At 32.7% G+C, this 17,361-nt stretch overlaps 3 protein-coding genes across 6 annotated transcripts; 1 reads left to right on the forward strand and 2 right to left on the reverse strand.

Annotated features, from left to right (window-relative positions):
* Nucleotides 1-636: 636 nt before the first annotated feature.
* On the forward strand, nt 637-4,067 carry LOC100779288 (metacaspase-3). Its single transcript, XM_006585382.4, has 5 exons — nt 637-1,242; nt 2,392-2,728; nt 2,861-2,981; nt 3,169-3,357; nt 3,465-4,067. The coding sequence occupies exons 1-5, from the start codon at nt 834-836 to the stop codon at nt 3,522-3,524; spliced, it is 1,116 nt and encodes a 371-aa protein (XP_006585445.1). The 5' UTR covers nt 637-833; the 3' UTR covers nt 3,525-4,067.
* A 1,209-nt stretch (nt 4,068-5,276) lies between these two features.
* LOC100779824 (monoacylglycerol lipase ABHD6) lies at nt 5,277-9,581 on the reverse strand. The gene is made up of 4 exons (XM_003532912.4): nt 7,657-9,581; nt 6,481-6,573; nt 5,816-5,883; nt 5,277-5,729 (listed from the first exon to the last, which is right to left on the reverse strand). The coding sequence occupies exons 1-4, from the start codon at nt 8,290-8,292 to the stop codon at nt 5,558-5,560; spliced, it is 969 nt and encodes a 322-aa protein (XP_003532960.1). The 5' UTR covers nt 8,293-9,581; the 3' UTR covers nt 5,277-5,557.
* Nucleotides 5,859-16,614, reverse strand: LOC100787123 (outer envelope protein 64, mitochondrial). Of its 4 annotated transcripts, XR_005892573.1 has the most exons (15): nt 16,196-16,612; nt 15,954-16,106; nt 15,438-15,562; nt 14,756-14,881; nt 14,125-14,307; nt 13,756-13,900; nt 13,379-13,547; nt 12,695-12,829; nt 12,382-12,579; nt 11,102-11,229; nt 10,973-11,024; nt 10,528-10,597; nt 10,000-10,200; nt 6,481-6,573; nt 5,859-5,883 (listed from the first exon to the last, which is right to left on the reverse strand). XR_005892573.1 is itself a non-coding variant. In XM_003531498.5 (13 exons), the coding sequence occupies exons 1-13, from the start codon at nt 16,423-16,425 to the stop codon at nt 10,118-10,120; spliced, it is 1,797 nt and encodes a 598-aa protein (XP_003531546.1). In that variant the 5' UTR covers nt 16,426-16,612; the 3' UTR covers nt 9,737-10,117. The 4 variants fall into 4 exon arrangements, 1 of the variants encoding a protein (XP_003531546.1); XR_005892572.1 differs by lacking the exons at nt 5,859-5,883; nt 6,481-6,573 and adding an exon at nt 7,585-8,263; XM_003531498.5 differs by lacking the exons at nt 5,859-5,883; nt 6,481-6,573 and having other exon boundaries at nt 9,737-10,200.
* Nucleotides 16,615-17,361: the final 747 nt, after the last annotated feature.

The following is a 17,361-nucleotide window of genomic DNA, read 5'->3' on the forward strand; positions in this document are numbered from 1 at the left end:
AAAATCATTTTAAAATTAATAAGAAAGTATGAAATTTCTAAGTTACCAATTTTCATATTTCTATATCAAAATATAAAATTTGCATTTTAGCATAACTCAACCCCAAGAATTTTCTTGAAAAAAAATCCAAAATTTAATTCGATGAGGATTATCTTTTACTTATATATTTTATTTTGATTGTATTTCTAATGGGTGTGGAATTTAATTTTTCTCGATAAACTTTTATATTTAATGACATTAATGTCATATTTCAACCATCCTCATTACTCCTTTCAAGTTGTATTAAGGTTGTTTTAAATGATTTTATCACCTGTTTTAAATATATTAATTAATGATTGTTTCGAGTCAACTAACATTAGTATACCAATTTTATTTTCAAATTATAAAAGTGGTGCTCTTTCTCTAGTCAGTGCATATTTACTTTTTTCAAAATAATAAAACTTTTTAATATGCTTTTGGGAATTGGGATTGTGAAGTTTTTAACGAAATTTGAAACGGAACATGTTCGGATTCCAATCACAACATGGAGAGCATCCCTAGGATCACCACTACATCCTTTGAAGCATTGATTATGGCATCATATATGCTATATCAAGTGGTATTTATACACACTGACCGTTGCTTGTATACATGCATCCACAGATTTGTTTTAATAAAGGGTGCGTTTTGATATTTAGATAGATAGATTCGCCGTCCCATAATAGAAAAGGCAAATAGAATGTGATTCCATAAACCACATTGACACGTCCCAAAAGTATCCACCACAAACCATTATGGACACCTCAAATTCAAGTTCATCAATCAACTAATCATTCATTCCTAACCTCCGAAGCATGGCAACTCGAAGAGTAAGATGCATGCAGTGCGGAAGGCCCCTGCTAGTGCCAATTGAAGTTGCCTATAGCATTCCTTTGATGTGTTATGGATGCCAAGCTAGCAGACCCAATTATCATTTTGCAAACAATGTTACACCTCCATTTGTTAATTATCACCCTGCTCCTGGCTATGCACATAGGATACGACGTAACCAATTCAATTATCCTCGGCCATTGCCACTGACGCCGCCACCAACTCCATTGAACCCTCCTTCTTCCTATGGCAACAAGAGGGCTGTCTTAGTTGGCATTAGTTATTGCAATCAGATTAACAACCTTAAAGGTTCTGTCAATGACGCTCAGAGCATGAAATACTTTCTCATTAACAAGATGGGTTTCCCTAGTGACTCCATTCGCGTCCTCACAGGTACTAGTACTACCTCTTTAACTATATAATATCATGCCATGATTACTTGTGTCACAAACTTTTTATTATGATAGAAAAAATAAAATGAATTAATCAACTTATCTATTTCAACTTTTGAAGAAATCCGACGAGAGAGATTTTATAAAAATTAGAATGTATAAATTGATTTTAATTTATTAGAAAAGTTTAATTAAGGTTGAACTTGTTTGATAAAGAGCTTAATTAAGTTCTTCGTTGAATAAGAGTACTTATTATATAAACGTTTATGCATAACTTGTTTTTACCGTTAAAGGGGAAAATAGGGTCAAACTGTTTTTGCATAGATTATAAACTGTTTTTTATAATTGATAACAAAATAATTGAAGTCCACAAATTAATTTTTATGAAAAGTTTAATTAAGGCTGAAACTTGTTTGGACAAAGAGCTTAATTAAGATGTATCTGAATAAATACTTACTCCTCCATCTCAAAATAATAATCATTTAAGGTAGATTTACACGTATAAAAAAAAGTAATAAGTTGGTAAAAAAAATTACTAATTTTATAAAATTAATCTTATATTATTATTAATTTATTTTTAGATTTTGTAGTTCATCATTAATATATAAGGAATAAGAGTGAAAAAAGATAATTAATGTTATATTGAAAAGTTAAAATGATAATTATATTGAAAAGTTAAGATGATAATTATATTGAAAAAAAAATTCTTACACAACAATGATAATGAACGAAAGAAGTATTATATAAACATTTATGTATAAGTTGTTTTTACAATTAAAGGGTCAAACTGTTTTTGTATAAACTAACTGTTTTTATAGGTTATCCGAGAGAGTTTATTGAAATAAGTAAAGAACATTTTATAGACATACCATAAGTTATTTTCAGGGGTTCTGCCAAACATGTATAAGTTTAAATCGTTGTACATAAGCTTTTCCAGACTATTTTCTTATTTATATATATATATATATGATAGACGTTTCATATTTTATAGACTTGCGTATCTTGTTATAATTTAGACGCTAATGTCCTACGCAATGATAATTAAGGCTTAACTATCAAATATTAGAAGGCCACAACCAGTAGCCACCAACGATCTGATTTCTTTCATTCTTGATCTGTCTATATTATAACACTCATAAACGATGTGCAGATGATCCAGAGGAGAAAAACCCAATGAGAATTCCAACAAAATATAACATGCGAATGGCAATGAGGTGGTTGGTCGAGGGTTGTCGATCAGGGGACTCGTTGGTGTTTCACTTCTCTGGACATGGTTCACAGGAAGAAGACACCAACATGGATGAGGTTGATGGATATGATGAAGCAATATGCCCCGTTGATTATGAGCATGAGGGGAAGATACTTGACGATGAAATCAACGCCACAATTGTTAGGCCTCTCCCTCGTGGTGCCAAACTTCATGCCCTTGTTGATACTTGCTTTAGTGGGACAATTCTTGATTTACCATTTATGTGCAGGATGAACCGGTAAGTTAAACAAGTGATTTTGCAGTTTTTGATAAATTTTAACCAGTAATCAAAAGTATGTTTAAAAAGAATGTGTCAAAGGAAGTATTACTGGTGTTAATAATTAGTTTCTTTTTTCTTGAGTTCAAACAGAAAAGGTTATTATGGATGGGAAGATCAGAGAAACCCAAGAGCTGGTTACAAAGGCACAAGAGGAGGGTTAGCAGTTTGCATTTCAGCTTGTGATGACGATGGAAATGCAGCAGACACATCGGTTAGTTATGCATGCATGCATCTTTTTGTCACTTTCTCTGACACCCCCTCAAAAATTCTCTCCATGATTGGTTAGAATTAATAGGATATCATCAATTTTGATAGGTTTTTTCTCATTTAACATTTCTCAAAAATTATTTATAGAACAGACTTTATCATAATCTCCGTGGCTTTGTTTGGTTGGTTAGGCCTTGAGCGGTGAGGAAAGCTCTGGTGCCTTGACTTTCAGTTTCATCCAAGCCATGCAAAATGAATCTAATTTGACTTATGGCCACTTGCTTAATTCCATGCGCTCCACAATTCGTGGGGCTAAAGAAAAAGCCTTTGGCCAAAACGATCAAGACTTTACCATGAACACTCGCCAGCAGTATACTCATGTATTACATCAATTGCTCTACATCTTTCTTTCCTTTCTCTGATATTATTGATAATAACATATCATAGTCAATATGAAGTTGATTCTAATTGGGTTTTTTGTTTGCAGGAGCCACAACTGTCTTCTTCTGAGAAGTTTGATATTTATTCAAAGTCGATTGAAATGTGATACATAACTGATATTACACTGAAAAAAGAAAAAAGAAACCAAGAGGAAAGGTGAGGTTATGTTATGGTGTTTAGTTACGCATTATTTGATATGGTTTCTTGTGATACATGTAAAGCTATCAGGTATAGTTTCCAAACACACACAGTTAGTGTTGTTGGCAGAAAATGAATAATGTCAAGTTAGACCGAGACAAATAAAGGGATACAGAAGAAGATTGGCTCCAAACAGGGGAAGTACTGCTTCACTCATAAAAATAAGAAGAAAAGTGCTGAAAAACAATTTGCAATTAGAAAAAATAATCGCCTCTCTCTCACTCTGCGCCTTATAATGAAAATGTTTGATGTGGTTACTTGTTATTTTGTTTTATTTACTAAATTAATGAATATGTATAGGTTTAATTAGTCTATTTTATCTTCTAATCTATTTTTTTAAATTCAATTTGATCTTTATTTTTTACTTTGATTCTCTAATTTTTAAAGTAGAATTAATTTGATTCTACCATCTCAATTGGATCAATTGTTTTAAAAACATACTTTGTGACGATATAGTGTGGCTAACTAATTTCAAATTATCACAAAATGTACATTTTCTCACATTGTTTGTTTAATTTATAAACGACATGATCAAATTCAATCAGTCTTAATAATTAGAGGGCTAAATTGAAGAAAAAAAATAGAACACCAAATCAAACCTAAATAATAAATTAGAGAAAAAAAACTAACTTAAGAAGGAGAGAGGACCTATCATATGAGATCTTACCTCAGAATGAGAATGATCAATCTCAACTGTTGGATTGAAATAAAAGGTTGAGATTAAAACATTTTAAATTCAAATTAAAATTTTATTTAATTGTAAAATTTCTAAAAATTTACCAACAAGAAATCAAATATCTTAAAGATTTAATTTGTCTTTTATATATAAAAAAATAATTTATGTCAAGATCATCATCATAACAACCACCACCACCGTGATTGTTGTCACGACTACCATCAGCGACAATCACAATTGTGGTGGTGGAAGTAACAATGACAACAACCATGGTGGTGGTGACGGTTAACGATAGTTGCGATGATGACCATAGTAGTTGTGGCAAAAACGATCATGACGGTGGTGGTGATAATTTTGAGATATCTTAGAATGATATAAATTAAATCTTTAAGATATTTGATTTTTTATTTAGTAAATATTTTAAAAATTTTAATAAAACTTTAATTTGAATTTAAAATGTTTTAATCTTAACCTTTTATTTTAATCTAACAGTTGAAATTAATCATCCTCATTTTCACGTAAAATTATTATTGTCATGTGATTATTGTCATTCTATACCTTTCAATTGAATAATATTTTCTTAAAATTCACCGTTGGATCAAAAGTTTCTTTCACATATACAAAATTTCATATTAATTCAAATTCAAAATCATTTGTTACCTCATTCATATAATAATATAAACATTTTAAAATATTGATCATTTGATTATCTTCTTATTGTTGTTTAATTTTGACAAAATTTAACATAAATGATCTTGTTAATATATAGATATAATTCAACAGTCAGATCAATAAAAATAACATTTTATATAAAGTTATAAAATAATGTAATAATCAAGTTGCACCCGTAAAATTTGATTTTTCTTCTACACACAAGCAGTCCTGCTATCTGTGCAGCAGCATTTGATGAGCAATGGTTAATAATTGACCACCACACCATGCCAAAACAACCCAGGCTGACCAATTCTCAAACGCAGAGCAAAATAAAGTAATATATGTATATGTATATATTGAGATTTCTTGAGTCAATTGTACATGTTCTGAAAAACAAAAGTACATAAACAACAGAGAACCTCCTCCTGCTCGTCCAACTGGGACAAAATATGGAAGAAACTAGCACACTAAGCCTTTGTTTGCATTAAATCAACAAAATAAAAAATAATAATCCCCCCTTCCCCCCACCATAAAAAAGGAAAAAGAGTAAATTCCCCCAGAATATGTCGAAAATTGGATCTGCAGGAAGCTGAAATCACCCCAGCAGAATGTCAAAAACGAAAGTTCTGCCTAGAAGAAAGTGGTGAGGTTGGACATGACTTTGTAGTATTAGAATCTATAAGGAATGCTTTCAAGTGCTTGCCAAACTCTTTGGCCTTTTCTAGGTTCACTGCATGCCCTGCATTCTTGATGACTGCCATTTGAGCATTTTCCCCTATATGCCTGCTCCAAAGAGACATCCAGACTTATCCAGTTTCAGATTATGTTTGAATGCAACGACACGAACTTCCACTGAATTGAAATCTCACCTTTTTAATCTGTGTCCTAACTCCAGAGGGAATATCTGATCTTGCTCTCCCCATAAAATTAGAGTGGGCTGCTCCAATGTAAACCCACAATAGTGTGAATATTCAAAAGAATGTGAGGCAAATAAGCTAATTGCTTGGTATTTTTCTATGAGAGATAATTACAAATCAATGCATCGGAAAATTAGAAGATGACAATTATTTGGGAAGTAGTGAGGTTTGTTTAATAACTCTTGTTGTAACAGGTGGATAGGCATTTTCAGTGTTGAAAGATATCCCCCTCCTCCTTCCTCTCTTTTATTTGTACAGAGTTGGATGGATTCTAGTACTCAAAAATAGATGATAAAAAAAAAAAAAACATTAACAAGCTGCAAAACCCTTGTTGTGTTTGATCAAGGAAAAAAGGTTAAAAACACACCACAGTACACTGTAATACTGTATTATAAAATCTAAAAGTATTAACAACAATGACAACCGAGCCAAATCTCACTAGGTTTGGAAAACTAAAGTCATAATTTAGAGACTATATAAGATTGACTTGGTGGTAAAGAGTGAAGAGATGGAGGAATAGATGGTGGGTTCGAATTCTCTCACTAACAAACTAATGACTAACATTTGTCAATAAAAAAATAAGTCATAATTTAGAAATAAATAAAGAATGACTATACCTGTTGGATTTTAGGAAGATCGGAAAGATGCCGACCTTTTAGTATTGCCTCAAGCAATTCTCTCTTCTGTTCAATGTAGTCTGTACACATCACCTGTACAAAGTAATAAACACGAACATGATAAAAATTAGAGGTGTAACGTTCAAAATTAGTGAATCTTGATACCCAGATGAGCCTTGAATAAAAACTGATTGCTTCAAATGACAAAGAGAGAGTACAGTATTAAGGTCATGCCATAAGGACTAGTACAAGACAATCAATCAAACTTCATAGCCAAGGCCAATTTTCAAGCAAATTTCGATATACATAAAACTGATAAAAGAATGTAAGCTACAAATTAAAAGAGATTGTATACAACAACCCAGAGTTGAATGCTAATGCAGGATTCACATTTTTATGGTGTCCATAGATCAACACTTGTGTCAAAATGTCTCCAGCTTTGTAGGCAACGAAGCATTAATTAACAAAAATCAAATATTCTAAATCTTTAATCCTCTCTAATCTCTTTTCTAGCATATATCTTTAATCCTTGATGTTGTAAGAAATTGCAAACAAATGCATTTGATGCAGCCACAATACATTATTGCAGTCAGCATCACGGTAACAAAGACATCAAGAATCGGTCACAAACACATAAAAAAACTTGGCATTGCGGTCATAATCATGATCGGTAGACCGTTTTTAAAACGGTGGATATATCAAATCAAAAGCCTTCATCTCAAATGTCCTAATTAGTGATAATCTATTTTCCATTGAACACAACGCAAACATCTGGAAATATAAAATTAACTTGGTGATAAAAAAAGAAATCGTAGGTTCGAATCCTATCATTTGCCCATAAAACAAAAAAAACAAAGCAAACATCTCGAATATGGCAACCCTGAAGCCAAAAATCTTGACGTTGCAGTCAAAATCAAAATCATGATCCGCAGACCATTTTTTAAAACGGTAAAACAATATGATCTCAAATAGTGTCCTAACTAGTGATCATCTATTTTCCATTGAACACAAAGCAAACATCTGGAGATACAAGGAAGAAGAGAAGGAAAGAGAGGTAGCGGGTTCTAACAAAAACTAATTGGCGATTAAAAAAATAAAAGAAAAGAAAAAACAAAGCAAACATGTCCAATATTATGACAACCCAAAAGAGAAAAATAAATTAAATGACATATATACTTGAATGAAATCTTGAAGGAACCAAGTAGGAACACCCCTGGCAGGCCTGACAAAGGACAACTTCATCAATTCCCTGAGCTTGTCCGGTGTCTGTGGCAACAAAATGCTGGAAGCCTCATCCAAATTTGAAACCCTAAACAACCCATTTTCCATGTCAACCTCCTCCAAGCAAACCCCAGCACAACAAAGAACAATCTTCTCCACCACGTCAGGGAAGTGAGCAGCCACACGGTACCCTACAAACCCACCATAGCTGATCCCCACCAAGCTCATTTTGTGAACCCCATGAGCCTCCATCATCTTCACCATGCACTCAGCCTGAAAGTACTCGCTCCTCTCAGCCCTTAACGTGAAGGACTCGCCGAAGAACACGAGGTCCGGCACGTACACGTTGAAGTGCCCCATGAAGAGACGAATGTGTTCCCCGTATTGCCACATGGCGTTGGCGCCGAAACCGTGAATGAGTACGAGGCTTGGCTTGCATGGCTTGTGCATTTTGGGTACCCAGCAATGCACGATGGTTCCTTCGCCGAGGTCGGTGGCCACCGAGCGGAGCCCCGCGGCGGCGAACAAATGACGGTACAGCCAGTCCCGCGAAGCGGTGAAGCTGATGCATTTTGAGAGTTTCGGCAACATGACGTTGATTAATTAATTAATTAATTAATTAATGATAAAAATGGAAACTTGGTGAAGAAAAGCATGCATGTACATGTTTTGTTATTTCTGGGGCGTGGTTGATTTGCATTAATCATGGGAAAGTGAAGAAGATGAGTTGAGTGCGGAGAAAACGAGGTAAGGCCAGGCCAACACGACACGAACTGAAACTACGATGCAAGAAACGCGGACTGCCATTTCATATGACACACACATGCGACAGAAGCAAAAGAAAAAAATGACACGGCCCTATCTTTTGTATTTTAAAATTGAATTAAACAATTCACAAGAAAACAATGCTAAATAGTGAATATTATGGTGGGTATGCGTACTTGTGTTAAACAGGTGGAGAGAGACTTTTACCATGCATGATGGTTGTTACTCTCAAATAAGATTGTCTCTAATAAATAATAGTTGCAAAAATTGAAATTGGAATTACCTGTAAAAAAAAAGTTTGTTACCCTTTTCTCAATTGCTTGGATAATTTTTAAAGAGTAAATTTTAAAACAAGATGTCTTTTGATTTTGATTTTTATTAGTACTTGAACAATTAAGATAACTATAATATTTATCTTAATAGTTTTGGACTTGATTTTTGTGATTCTTAATAATTTTGATAAGAATTAAAAAAAAATGGGTTTCTACGATGATAGTTTACTACAACAAATCTGAGTTTAGTGCTCACACCCTATAGTTACTGTTTATTGGAACAAAGAGATAATACAGTCTATCACTGAAATTTAGTCTTATAGTTACTGAATGCTAAAATCAAGAAATAATGTGTTGTATGTATACATAATAAAATGAAGGTTCATGAAATTTTTTCTATTTTTATTACAATTTAGTTTTATTCCTAATGAGATCTCAAGGGATTAAATCTTAGTTTTCAATTTAAATATTTCATTTTTTTACACTTTTTTTATTTCAACCAAACAACTTTATTTTATCTCTTTTTATTCATCACATTTTTATTCCTTTTCTTACCTTTCTACCAAACGCAATATTAAGTTTTTTTTATTATAAAATTTCATGCTATGTTTTCTTTTTACTTCTTGTCCACTTTTTTTATTATGCTCACACTATTTCTGTGACTAACCCTATCTTTTCCTTTTCCCCTCAGTTTTACTACCCAGGAATTTGTTCATCAATTTGATAAACCTCCATTGCATACGATGGAAAGTATTTTGAAATTCCAGTAATGCACCTATAAGAATAAAGATGGAGATAGGAAAAACCTCTTTATTTTGAGTTGTAGGTGATCCTGGTATATGAATATGATAGCTATACAATTATGATGTTTTGAAAAGTTACAATAATTACTATGTATAATCTACATAATTTCTGGTTGAAGTATTTTGGATGTATTTATGTTAAGGGCCTATGTTATGATTCATGGTTCTGACACTTGAGAATGAAAAAGAAACTAATTTCCTTTCTGCACAATCAAATTTTAGAGGAAAACTTCAAATATACACGAGGCTGTTAGACCAAACTCTTATGCAGACAAAACTTTAACACGCACGCACAATTGTGTGTGTGGGGTGGGGGGTGGTTTGACAGCATATACCTTGGGTCCAATCTTATATGCATTATTGAATAATAGTATTTTTAACAACATAATTCCCTAACATACCAAAATAATGGAGCATCCCACCAACACAGATTAGTTTGCCCCTTGTCTTCGACTTACCTTCACAATCACATCCAAGGTATAAAGTGCAAGAAAGGAGCCGAAATCATATTTCCACAGCCATTAACATTCTCCAGGAGGAGAAGGAAGGTCAGTAGTGTTGAAAGAACAGCTTGTATCAACTCGTTGATTTTCTGAGTCTTTTCTCTGCAAGACTAGCAGTCTTGTTCTGTGGTTCAAGAACGAGAGCATGCTGGAAATCTGCATAGCATGAGAAAATGACAGGAAAGGGAACAGCATTAAGAATAAAAGAGGTAGACAGTCCAGAAAAACTATTAAATAAACCCAGTTAAATCTGATATAAGTGGATGGTAACGGTCAGACAACAAGCCAAGAATCGGCAGTTAAAATACAGCAAAAAAGGGCTAATAGGAAACACAACAAACAACTCGTCCTACACAGTTGCAAAATTCGAGTACAACTAAGATGTTCCAATATCCTTGTAATGGCTGTTCTATGATACATGTTCTTGTCAAGAATAATTGAATTCAAATGACATGCAAGACCATTTTTTTAAAATTGCCACACCTTTTAGAGCCTCCTTATAACAAAGTAGTACTTCTCTAGCAGTTCCACGTCTCAGATATGCCTTCACATTCTGCAGTAAAATAACAATAACAAATTAGCAATACACAACAATCCTGAATAACATCCATATGTGCTGTAAATATTTGTACAGATTCAGATGTCAAAATCTAAAGGACTGCAAGATATAGAGATCTAGTAAACGTACATTGCTAAAATCAATGATAATTAGCACACTATTAAGCTTCTAGGACGTATAGCCATCAGATTAGATGATGCAACCAGCATTTTGAGGTATTAGAAGATAAACATTTAGCATAATATTAGGAATACCCTACCTATGACTTATAGTTATTAAAGTTCATTAATTATTATTATACATGGCAGGTTTAGAATACAAGTTTTCCATGATCTTGTCAGTCACATGCTGACATGCCCATCTTCTCACCTTCTTATCATGTAATATGGCCATATTGCAGTCCTCTTCAGCTTCCTGAAAGCTGCATAGTTGCACAGGGTATTCACCAATTACACACAAACGAAAGTACCAATTGTAAAAACAGGAGAAACCTCATACCATCCTAACTCTAGGTAAGCAGCAGCCCGGTTGCTGTAGTAAGTCGCATTTGTCCCATTCAAGTTAATAGCCTCGGTGTAGTAATCAACTGCCTTATTCCACAGCCTTCCTTTAAAGGCCGTATTTCCCTGAAGAAATGCCTTTTAGTGATCCATGCCACATCCTGAAAACCTACCACCAATCCAACACTTCTCCCCATATATAAATATTGACCCTTCTTGAGAAGCTTTTATACATTTAGATTCAATTATCCACCCAAGGTTTTAAATAAAAGTTGTTCTTAAAATACACTAATGCAAGCACACATATACTGAAAAATAACAAAATAATTTATGGGTTCCTCAAGGAAGAAAATTTCAAAAAAGAAAATATTATGAATCCCTTCAAAATTCAAGAAAAAGTTTCATAAATAATAAAATTGATTTCCACATACAAATGACAGAATAATACCACCAACTTAAAAACCTTTAACTTTCACTAAAAAGTTAAAAAGAAACCTGACCATGATACTACTAATGAGCAGCAGAAAACTTACCCTTGATAATATTTTCATATTACTACACGACAGATTGTATGCATAAAACATCTTGAAACACGGTAAGGATTTGTTATGTAGTTTTTAGTTTAATTAATTCAAATAATTTATAAATGTTTTAAAACTTTTAAATATAAAATTTACAAAAGTAAATTTTGGTTTAATATGTTTTTAGTTCATATAAAATCTTATTATTTTGGTTTCAATCCTTCAAAAAGATGCTGGTTTTAATCCTTTTAAGTTTTAAGAGTTTTGAATAAGGTCCCTGTCGCCATTTATTGATGATGTAGCATGCATCTACACATAACACATGTCGCATCACATGTCATCGCTCACGAGGCATATCTAGATAAATGTCACATCACTAAATGGTTATATGGACCATTTTGGAAAGAAATAAAATGAGGACCAAAAGCAATGTAATATTTTTCGAAAGACTAAAAACAGAAGTCATAAATCATAATTTATAGGAACTACAAACATATTTAACAATTTAGTTATTTATTACAATTATAGGTTAGTAGAAATATAACAAAAAGTAAATATTTATTATTTAATTGAGCAGCCCATAAACAAGGTATCATTGAGCTCTAGCTTGGCTTTAATAGTTGTAGAACCCAACATTCAAGTTCACACTCATTATTAAACAAGTGATCAAGTCTTGTGGTGTTTTGCAAGATGACTTTATTTACAAAAGAATTTTTATAAGGAATCCTAACAAACAAAATGCTGAAATAGAACTAACCTTCTCCTTCAAAAGCTCAGAAGTTTCCATACTACCATTTGTATCCAGCAGTGGCAAAGCATAAGCAACACTAACTTGCTCCTGAAGAGTTGAATACATATCCAAAACCGTATTAAGAAGAAATTTATCAACTCCATGTGCTGAGATGAGTGAAATAGAAGCACAACAATCATTGTGGCATCCTAATGGAATTGCAACCTGTAAATGATGCATCAGAAAATATATAAATCAACCAAAGTTTCAGCAAAATAAATAAAAATTGAGAAGAGGCAAAATATATTCATTCTTCAGAGCCTTAAAGATATCAAGTTACCTGACAACATCCAGAAATACTAGCAATGCTAGATAATGCAAAAGCTCTGTCATGAAACTCAGAAGAAAACCCCTTCTCTGTATTAAGCTTTAATGGATAATCTGCAACAGTGGGAATAACTAGTATTCCATCATCCTGTGGGAGAATCAAAACAGAGGTAATCACTGGTAAGTGCATAGCATGGACAGATACAGTAAACTTAACAAAAATTATGTCATTTCATAATACGAATCAGATATCTTGATTGTCTTCTGAGGTAACGAAATTCTATGATAAAAGTTTTAAGACATACCACTTTTTTCAAACATTATATGAAAATGCTATATTGGACTATTAATTTGTTCTCCATTTTTCATTATCATACAATATATTCTGCTTCATACATTAATATTTTATTTATTTAATTACTTTTTAATTTATATTTAACATGAATAGTTTTTAAAAAAAAAAAAACTTCACTTATAAATAAAATAATTTGATGATAAATTAAATCATGGATATTTAAATTTTTTTTTAGATTTACAGTTTTTTAATAAAAAAAATATACTTGTTTTTTATGTTTAAATTATACGTAATTTGACTCTATGCATTGCACAGGTCACCATGCTAGTTTTAACATCATTTGAAACTTGATAACATTACACTAGAGCATTAGTGACAAAATTACTGCAGTTATTACAGTACCTTTAACAAATGTTGAAACGCACCCCGCATTTCAGTTCTTACTTTATACAAGGTTTTTATATTATCATGTGTAGCATTCATGGCTGCATTAACACGCTCAGACACACCCCGCCCTAACCTGGGTTTGACAGATTTAACCCATTCTTCATGATTGGTTTTGAATTCATATCTGAAGAGCAGATGCAAAATTGCAATTACAGGGTTATATAAACAAAATCTAAAATGCAACATATATATATATATATATATATATATATATATATATATATATATATATATATTAAAAAAGGATATGATAATTCATCAACCATATGAAAACATAAAGTATAACATAGCATAAATCCAATGATAAAATATAAAAGGATATATTAGAATACCCTTGTAAAGAAAACATAACCGAAGTGAGAGCTTTCAATATAGATAATCCATTTTGTTGCTGTGTTAATTTCTCATGAAACCCCTTTAGACTGGGCACATTAGAAGCAATATACTGGCAAAGATTCATATGCTGCAGAGACTGATCTGCAAAACCAATAGGACCAAAAGACTTCATTGTTCATAAAACACAAATTTCCTTTTCATCTGATCAAGACATTCAGAGTCTTTTCACCCACTGTATCAACAACCAACCTTACAACAACAACAAAAGCCTTATTCCTCTAGGTATTAACAATCAAGTTAATCAACCATAAAAAATAAATTAATAAAGGAATCACAAATTGGTCTTCAAAGTTCTGGAAACTTACAACCAGACAAATTTTCAATAGCTTTGCCAATAATATATGCTGTCTTCTGTGAAGGAGCTTTAGATAATTGAAAAAGATCATCAGCAAAAATAATACGCCTTGTTCTTTTGAGCTCCACCGAAGTCAATGGAAGTAAAACAAGTCCTACTCGATGTAGGACAGAAGGATCCCGAGCAAACCATCCTACAATGCAATTATGCAATGAGGGATGGACAATTAAAGAAGAGAATATTAAAATATTTTGCAAACAAAAAAAAAAGCAACAGTGGAGTCCCAATTCAACACACTGAGCAGTAATTTCTAATTAAGGTAGTCATACATTACACTGGGATGGGAGACCAAGACTTTGAGCATATGTACAAGACACATCACTGTAGAAACTAGAAAGCACTGCCAAGTGCCAACCATATTTTGTTATATAGGATTCTTCTGTAAATTTATTGACCTATTTACCTATGTATCTAATTTCTCAATTTTCTCCACATAATACTAGTCACATGGAAAAATGATACAGAATTCAATTATTTGAAAGAGATTAAAGGTATATGTGGATAGTTCTATGAAATAAAACTTCATAATACATGACAATATTTAAAGCATAGTCACAAAGTCCCATAATTCTGTATCATACCAACAGTGTCCAAGCTTTGTGCATTTGGAAGAACTCCAATGGTGGATATAACCCCATGAGATGGTCGAAAGCCAAGAATACCACAGAATGCTGCTGGAATTCTCACACATCCCGTAGTATCAGTACCTACAGAAAATCTCTCCACATTTACATACTTGAGAGAGAAAATTCTAGCAAATGATTTTTATAAGCACAATACAATTGCAATTTGTAAGTGTCCATTAACCCTAATATGGATCAGAAAGAGACAGACTATGCATGGCAAGCCATGCTGCAATAATACACAAACAAGATCACAATAATAAACAAAAAGCTGCAATAATACACAAACAAGATCACAATAATAAACAAAAAGCTGCAATCCTGAAATTTATGCATGCAACCATCAAAATAAAATGGGTAGATCACCACAAGTCACAACCATGGAGCTGAAGTTTCAGCAAATTAAAACTGATTTTACCCCTGAAGAAGACCAAATAATACACACACACAAACAAACAAAAACAAAAAGACACTTTCCACTTTCCAGGTTTAAACACAAGCAATCTCAATGCCCCAAACAAAATAGAGGAGTTGATTGTTGATTACATTGAATAGGCAGGCTAATATGTGAGAATATATATCGAGAAAATTAGCATTTTTGAATGAATGATAACTTGGTAAGCAAGTAAACTAAACTCACCAATAGCAAAGTCGACCAGTCGAGCAGCAACAGCAACAGCTGAACCACTGGAGGAACCTCCAGGGATAGAAGATGGCATTTGAGGATTGGTTGGTGTTCCATAAAACTTGTTCTCACCAGAAATCCTGCAATACAACCACCCACAATGAGTAAAGTAAATGAGTTCAGAATCAAAAGGCTAAAATCTTAATGAAAATGAAGATGATTAAACACTTAGAGCATGTTTGGATTTTCCTTGCAAAAGCAATTTTGCCAATGGATCATGATCCTTACTTTTGTTTTTATTTTGTTTTTATCTATTGGATTAGCATTGGAAGATGTGTCACAATATTTCCAACTGCAAATCAAACATGCACTTTTAGGATGTGTTTGGTAAGAAGGAGAGAAATAATATACCAAATAAAATTTTGTAATTTATGCTGTGGAACCCACACCTCCTATACTATACACTAATTCAAAAAAAAAAAATCTTCTATTTTTCTCCTATAAATCAAACACGTTACACGTATTGCATACCCAAAAGAGAATTCATCCATAACAGTCTTGCCAACACAAGTGGCACCGTCGCTGAGGAGAGCGGTGATGACAATCGCAGTCTTCCCGGCCTCGCCGTGCGTCTTCTTCCACTGAGGGTTTCCGAACCCCGTCACATACCCTTTCACATCGAATCTGCCGCAAACAAATAGAATATTACAACTCATCTAAAATTTGAAGCAGAGGGAAATAGAATAAGGAAATGAAGGGAGGAAGAAACGAACATGTCTTTGATGGCGAAGGTAAGAGCAGAGAGCGTTTGCGTTTGGTTGGGCTGAGGAATGGGGAGAAGTTCGATACGCTCAACGAATGCACCGAAGTCCTCTTTGGGGAGGTTCCGGTGTCGCCGCCGCCGGGTCTCGGCCACAACAACGACCGCGCCAGCGAGTCCTATTCCGATGAGGAGCCAGAGTTTAGGGTTGGAGGCATTGACCTTCTTCAACATTTTAGACATGATCGTGATTGTGAATGTGATCCAACACAACAGAGGAAAACAAAAACAAAAAAAAGAAAGGGTTTTGGAGCAAACGACGGAGGGAATGTCACTGCTATCATGCGCTGCTCCAAAATGAATGAATTTTCAACTAGTTTAAGCTCAAGTAAACGTAGATTCTCTTGTTTTTCTTTTTCTTTAACTCCCTCAATCTCATAATAATTCTCAAAAAAATTGTTACAAAATAATTATCATTCATATTAGTTTAAATTAATTTTTTTCATTATAACTATTAATGATATAGGTTATAAAAATAAAAATAAATTAATAATGATAAAATCAATTTTGTAAAACTACAATTTATATATGTAACGAAGGAAATTCTAAATAAGTTAAGATGATAGTTATAATAAGAAGGAGAAAATAAATAGTAAAACTACAATTATTACATATCAGTATGTTAATTAATTAGTTACATATCAGTTTGTTAGTAATATATAAAATCTCAGTATTTATATTAACTTTTTTTTGTATAAAATTTTATTCATTTCAATTATACCATTTTCATATTTCTCACAAATTCCATTTTCCGGTAATATTTACGGATTTTCTGGTATATAATGTCGCAACTCTTTCGATTTTTTTTTAATATTTAAATGGCCGAATGTGTCTTTTTGTTTCACTGTTCTTTCACGGCATCTTGAGCCTTGAGGCGTGATTATTTAATGTTTAGTCAGACACTTTGATATTCTCATTTTAGGCTAATTAAATTATATTTTACTAGTATTATTTAACCGTAGACTTTGATATATGATAAGATTGTAATTTTTGAAAATATTATTGATTTTTTTAATAAAGAGACGTAGCAAGTAAGAAGTGTATTTAAATAAAAAATTAAAACTTACAGCTAAAAAATACCTAAAATTGGCTCTTGGTAATTAAATTGTTGTTGTAGTT

The sequence above is a fragment of the Glycine max genome, chromosome 8, assembly GCF_000004515.6.
Source record: "Glycine max cultivar Williams 82 chromosome 8, Glycine_max_v4.0, whole genome shotgun sequence".
NCBI lineage: Eukaryota > Viridiplantae > Streptophyta > Magnoliopsida > Fabales > Fabaceae > Glycine > Glycine max.

What these genes read in the sequence shown, in the direction of transcription:
- LOC100787123 (XM_003531498.5), bottom strand. Translation starts at nt 16,425, where the DNA reads ATGTCTAAAATGTTGAAGAAGGTCAATGCCTCCAACCCTAAACTCTGG. An exon ending in ACAAAGCTTGGACACTGTTG is followed by an intron (nt 14,308 to 14,755) that starts GTATGATACAGA and finishes ATTGCATTGTAG; the next exon opens with GATGGTTTGCTCGGGATCCT. An exon ending in GCTTACCTAGAGTTAGGATG is followed by an intron (nt 11,025 to 11,101) that starts GTATGAGGTTTC and finishes GCAACTATGCAG; the next exon opens with CTTTCAGGAAGCTGAAGAGG.
- LOC100779288 (XM_006585382.4), top strand. Translation starts at nt 834, where the DNA reads ATGGCAACTCGAAGAGTAAGATGCATGCAGTGCGGAAGGCCCCTGCTA. An exon ending in CTCCATTCGCGTCCTCACAG is followed by an intron (nt 1,243 to 2,391) that starts GTACTAGTACTA and finishes AACGATGTGCAG; the next exon opens with ATGATCCAGAGGAGAAAAAC. An exon ending in CTCGCCAGCAGTATACTCAT is followed by an intron (nt 3,358 to 3,464) that starts GTATTACATCAA and finishes TTTTGTTTGCAG; the next exon opens with GAGCCACAACTGTCTTCTTC.
- LOC100779824 (XM_003532912.4), bottom strand. Translation starts at nt 8,292, where the DNA reads ATGTTGCCGAAACTCTCAAAATGCATCAGCTTCACCGCTTCGCGGGAC. An exon ending in TCCTTCAAGATTTCATTCAA is followed by an intron (nt 6,574 to 7,656) that starts GTATATATGTCA and finishes TACTTTGTACAG; the next exon opens with GTGATGTGTACAGACTACAT. An exon ending in TTAGGACACAGATTAAAAAG is followed by an intron (nt 5,730 to 5,815) that starts GTGAGATTTCAA and finishes TCTTTGGAGCAG; the next exon opens with GCATATAGGGGAAAATGCTC.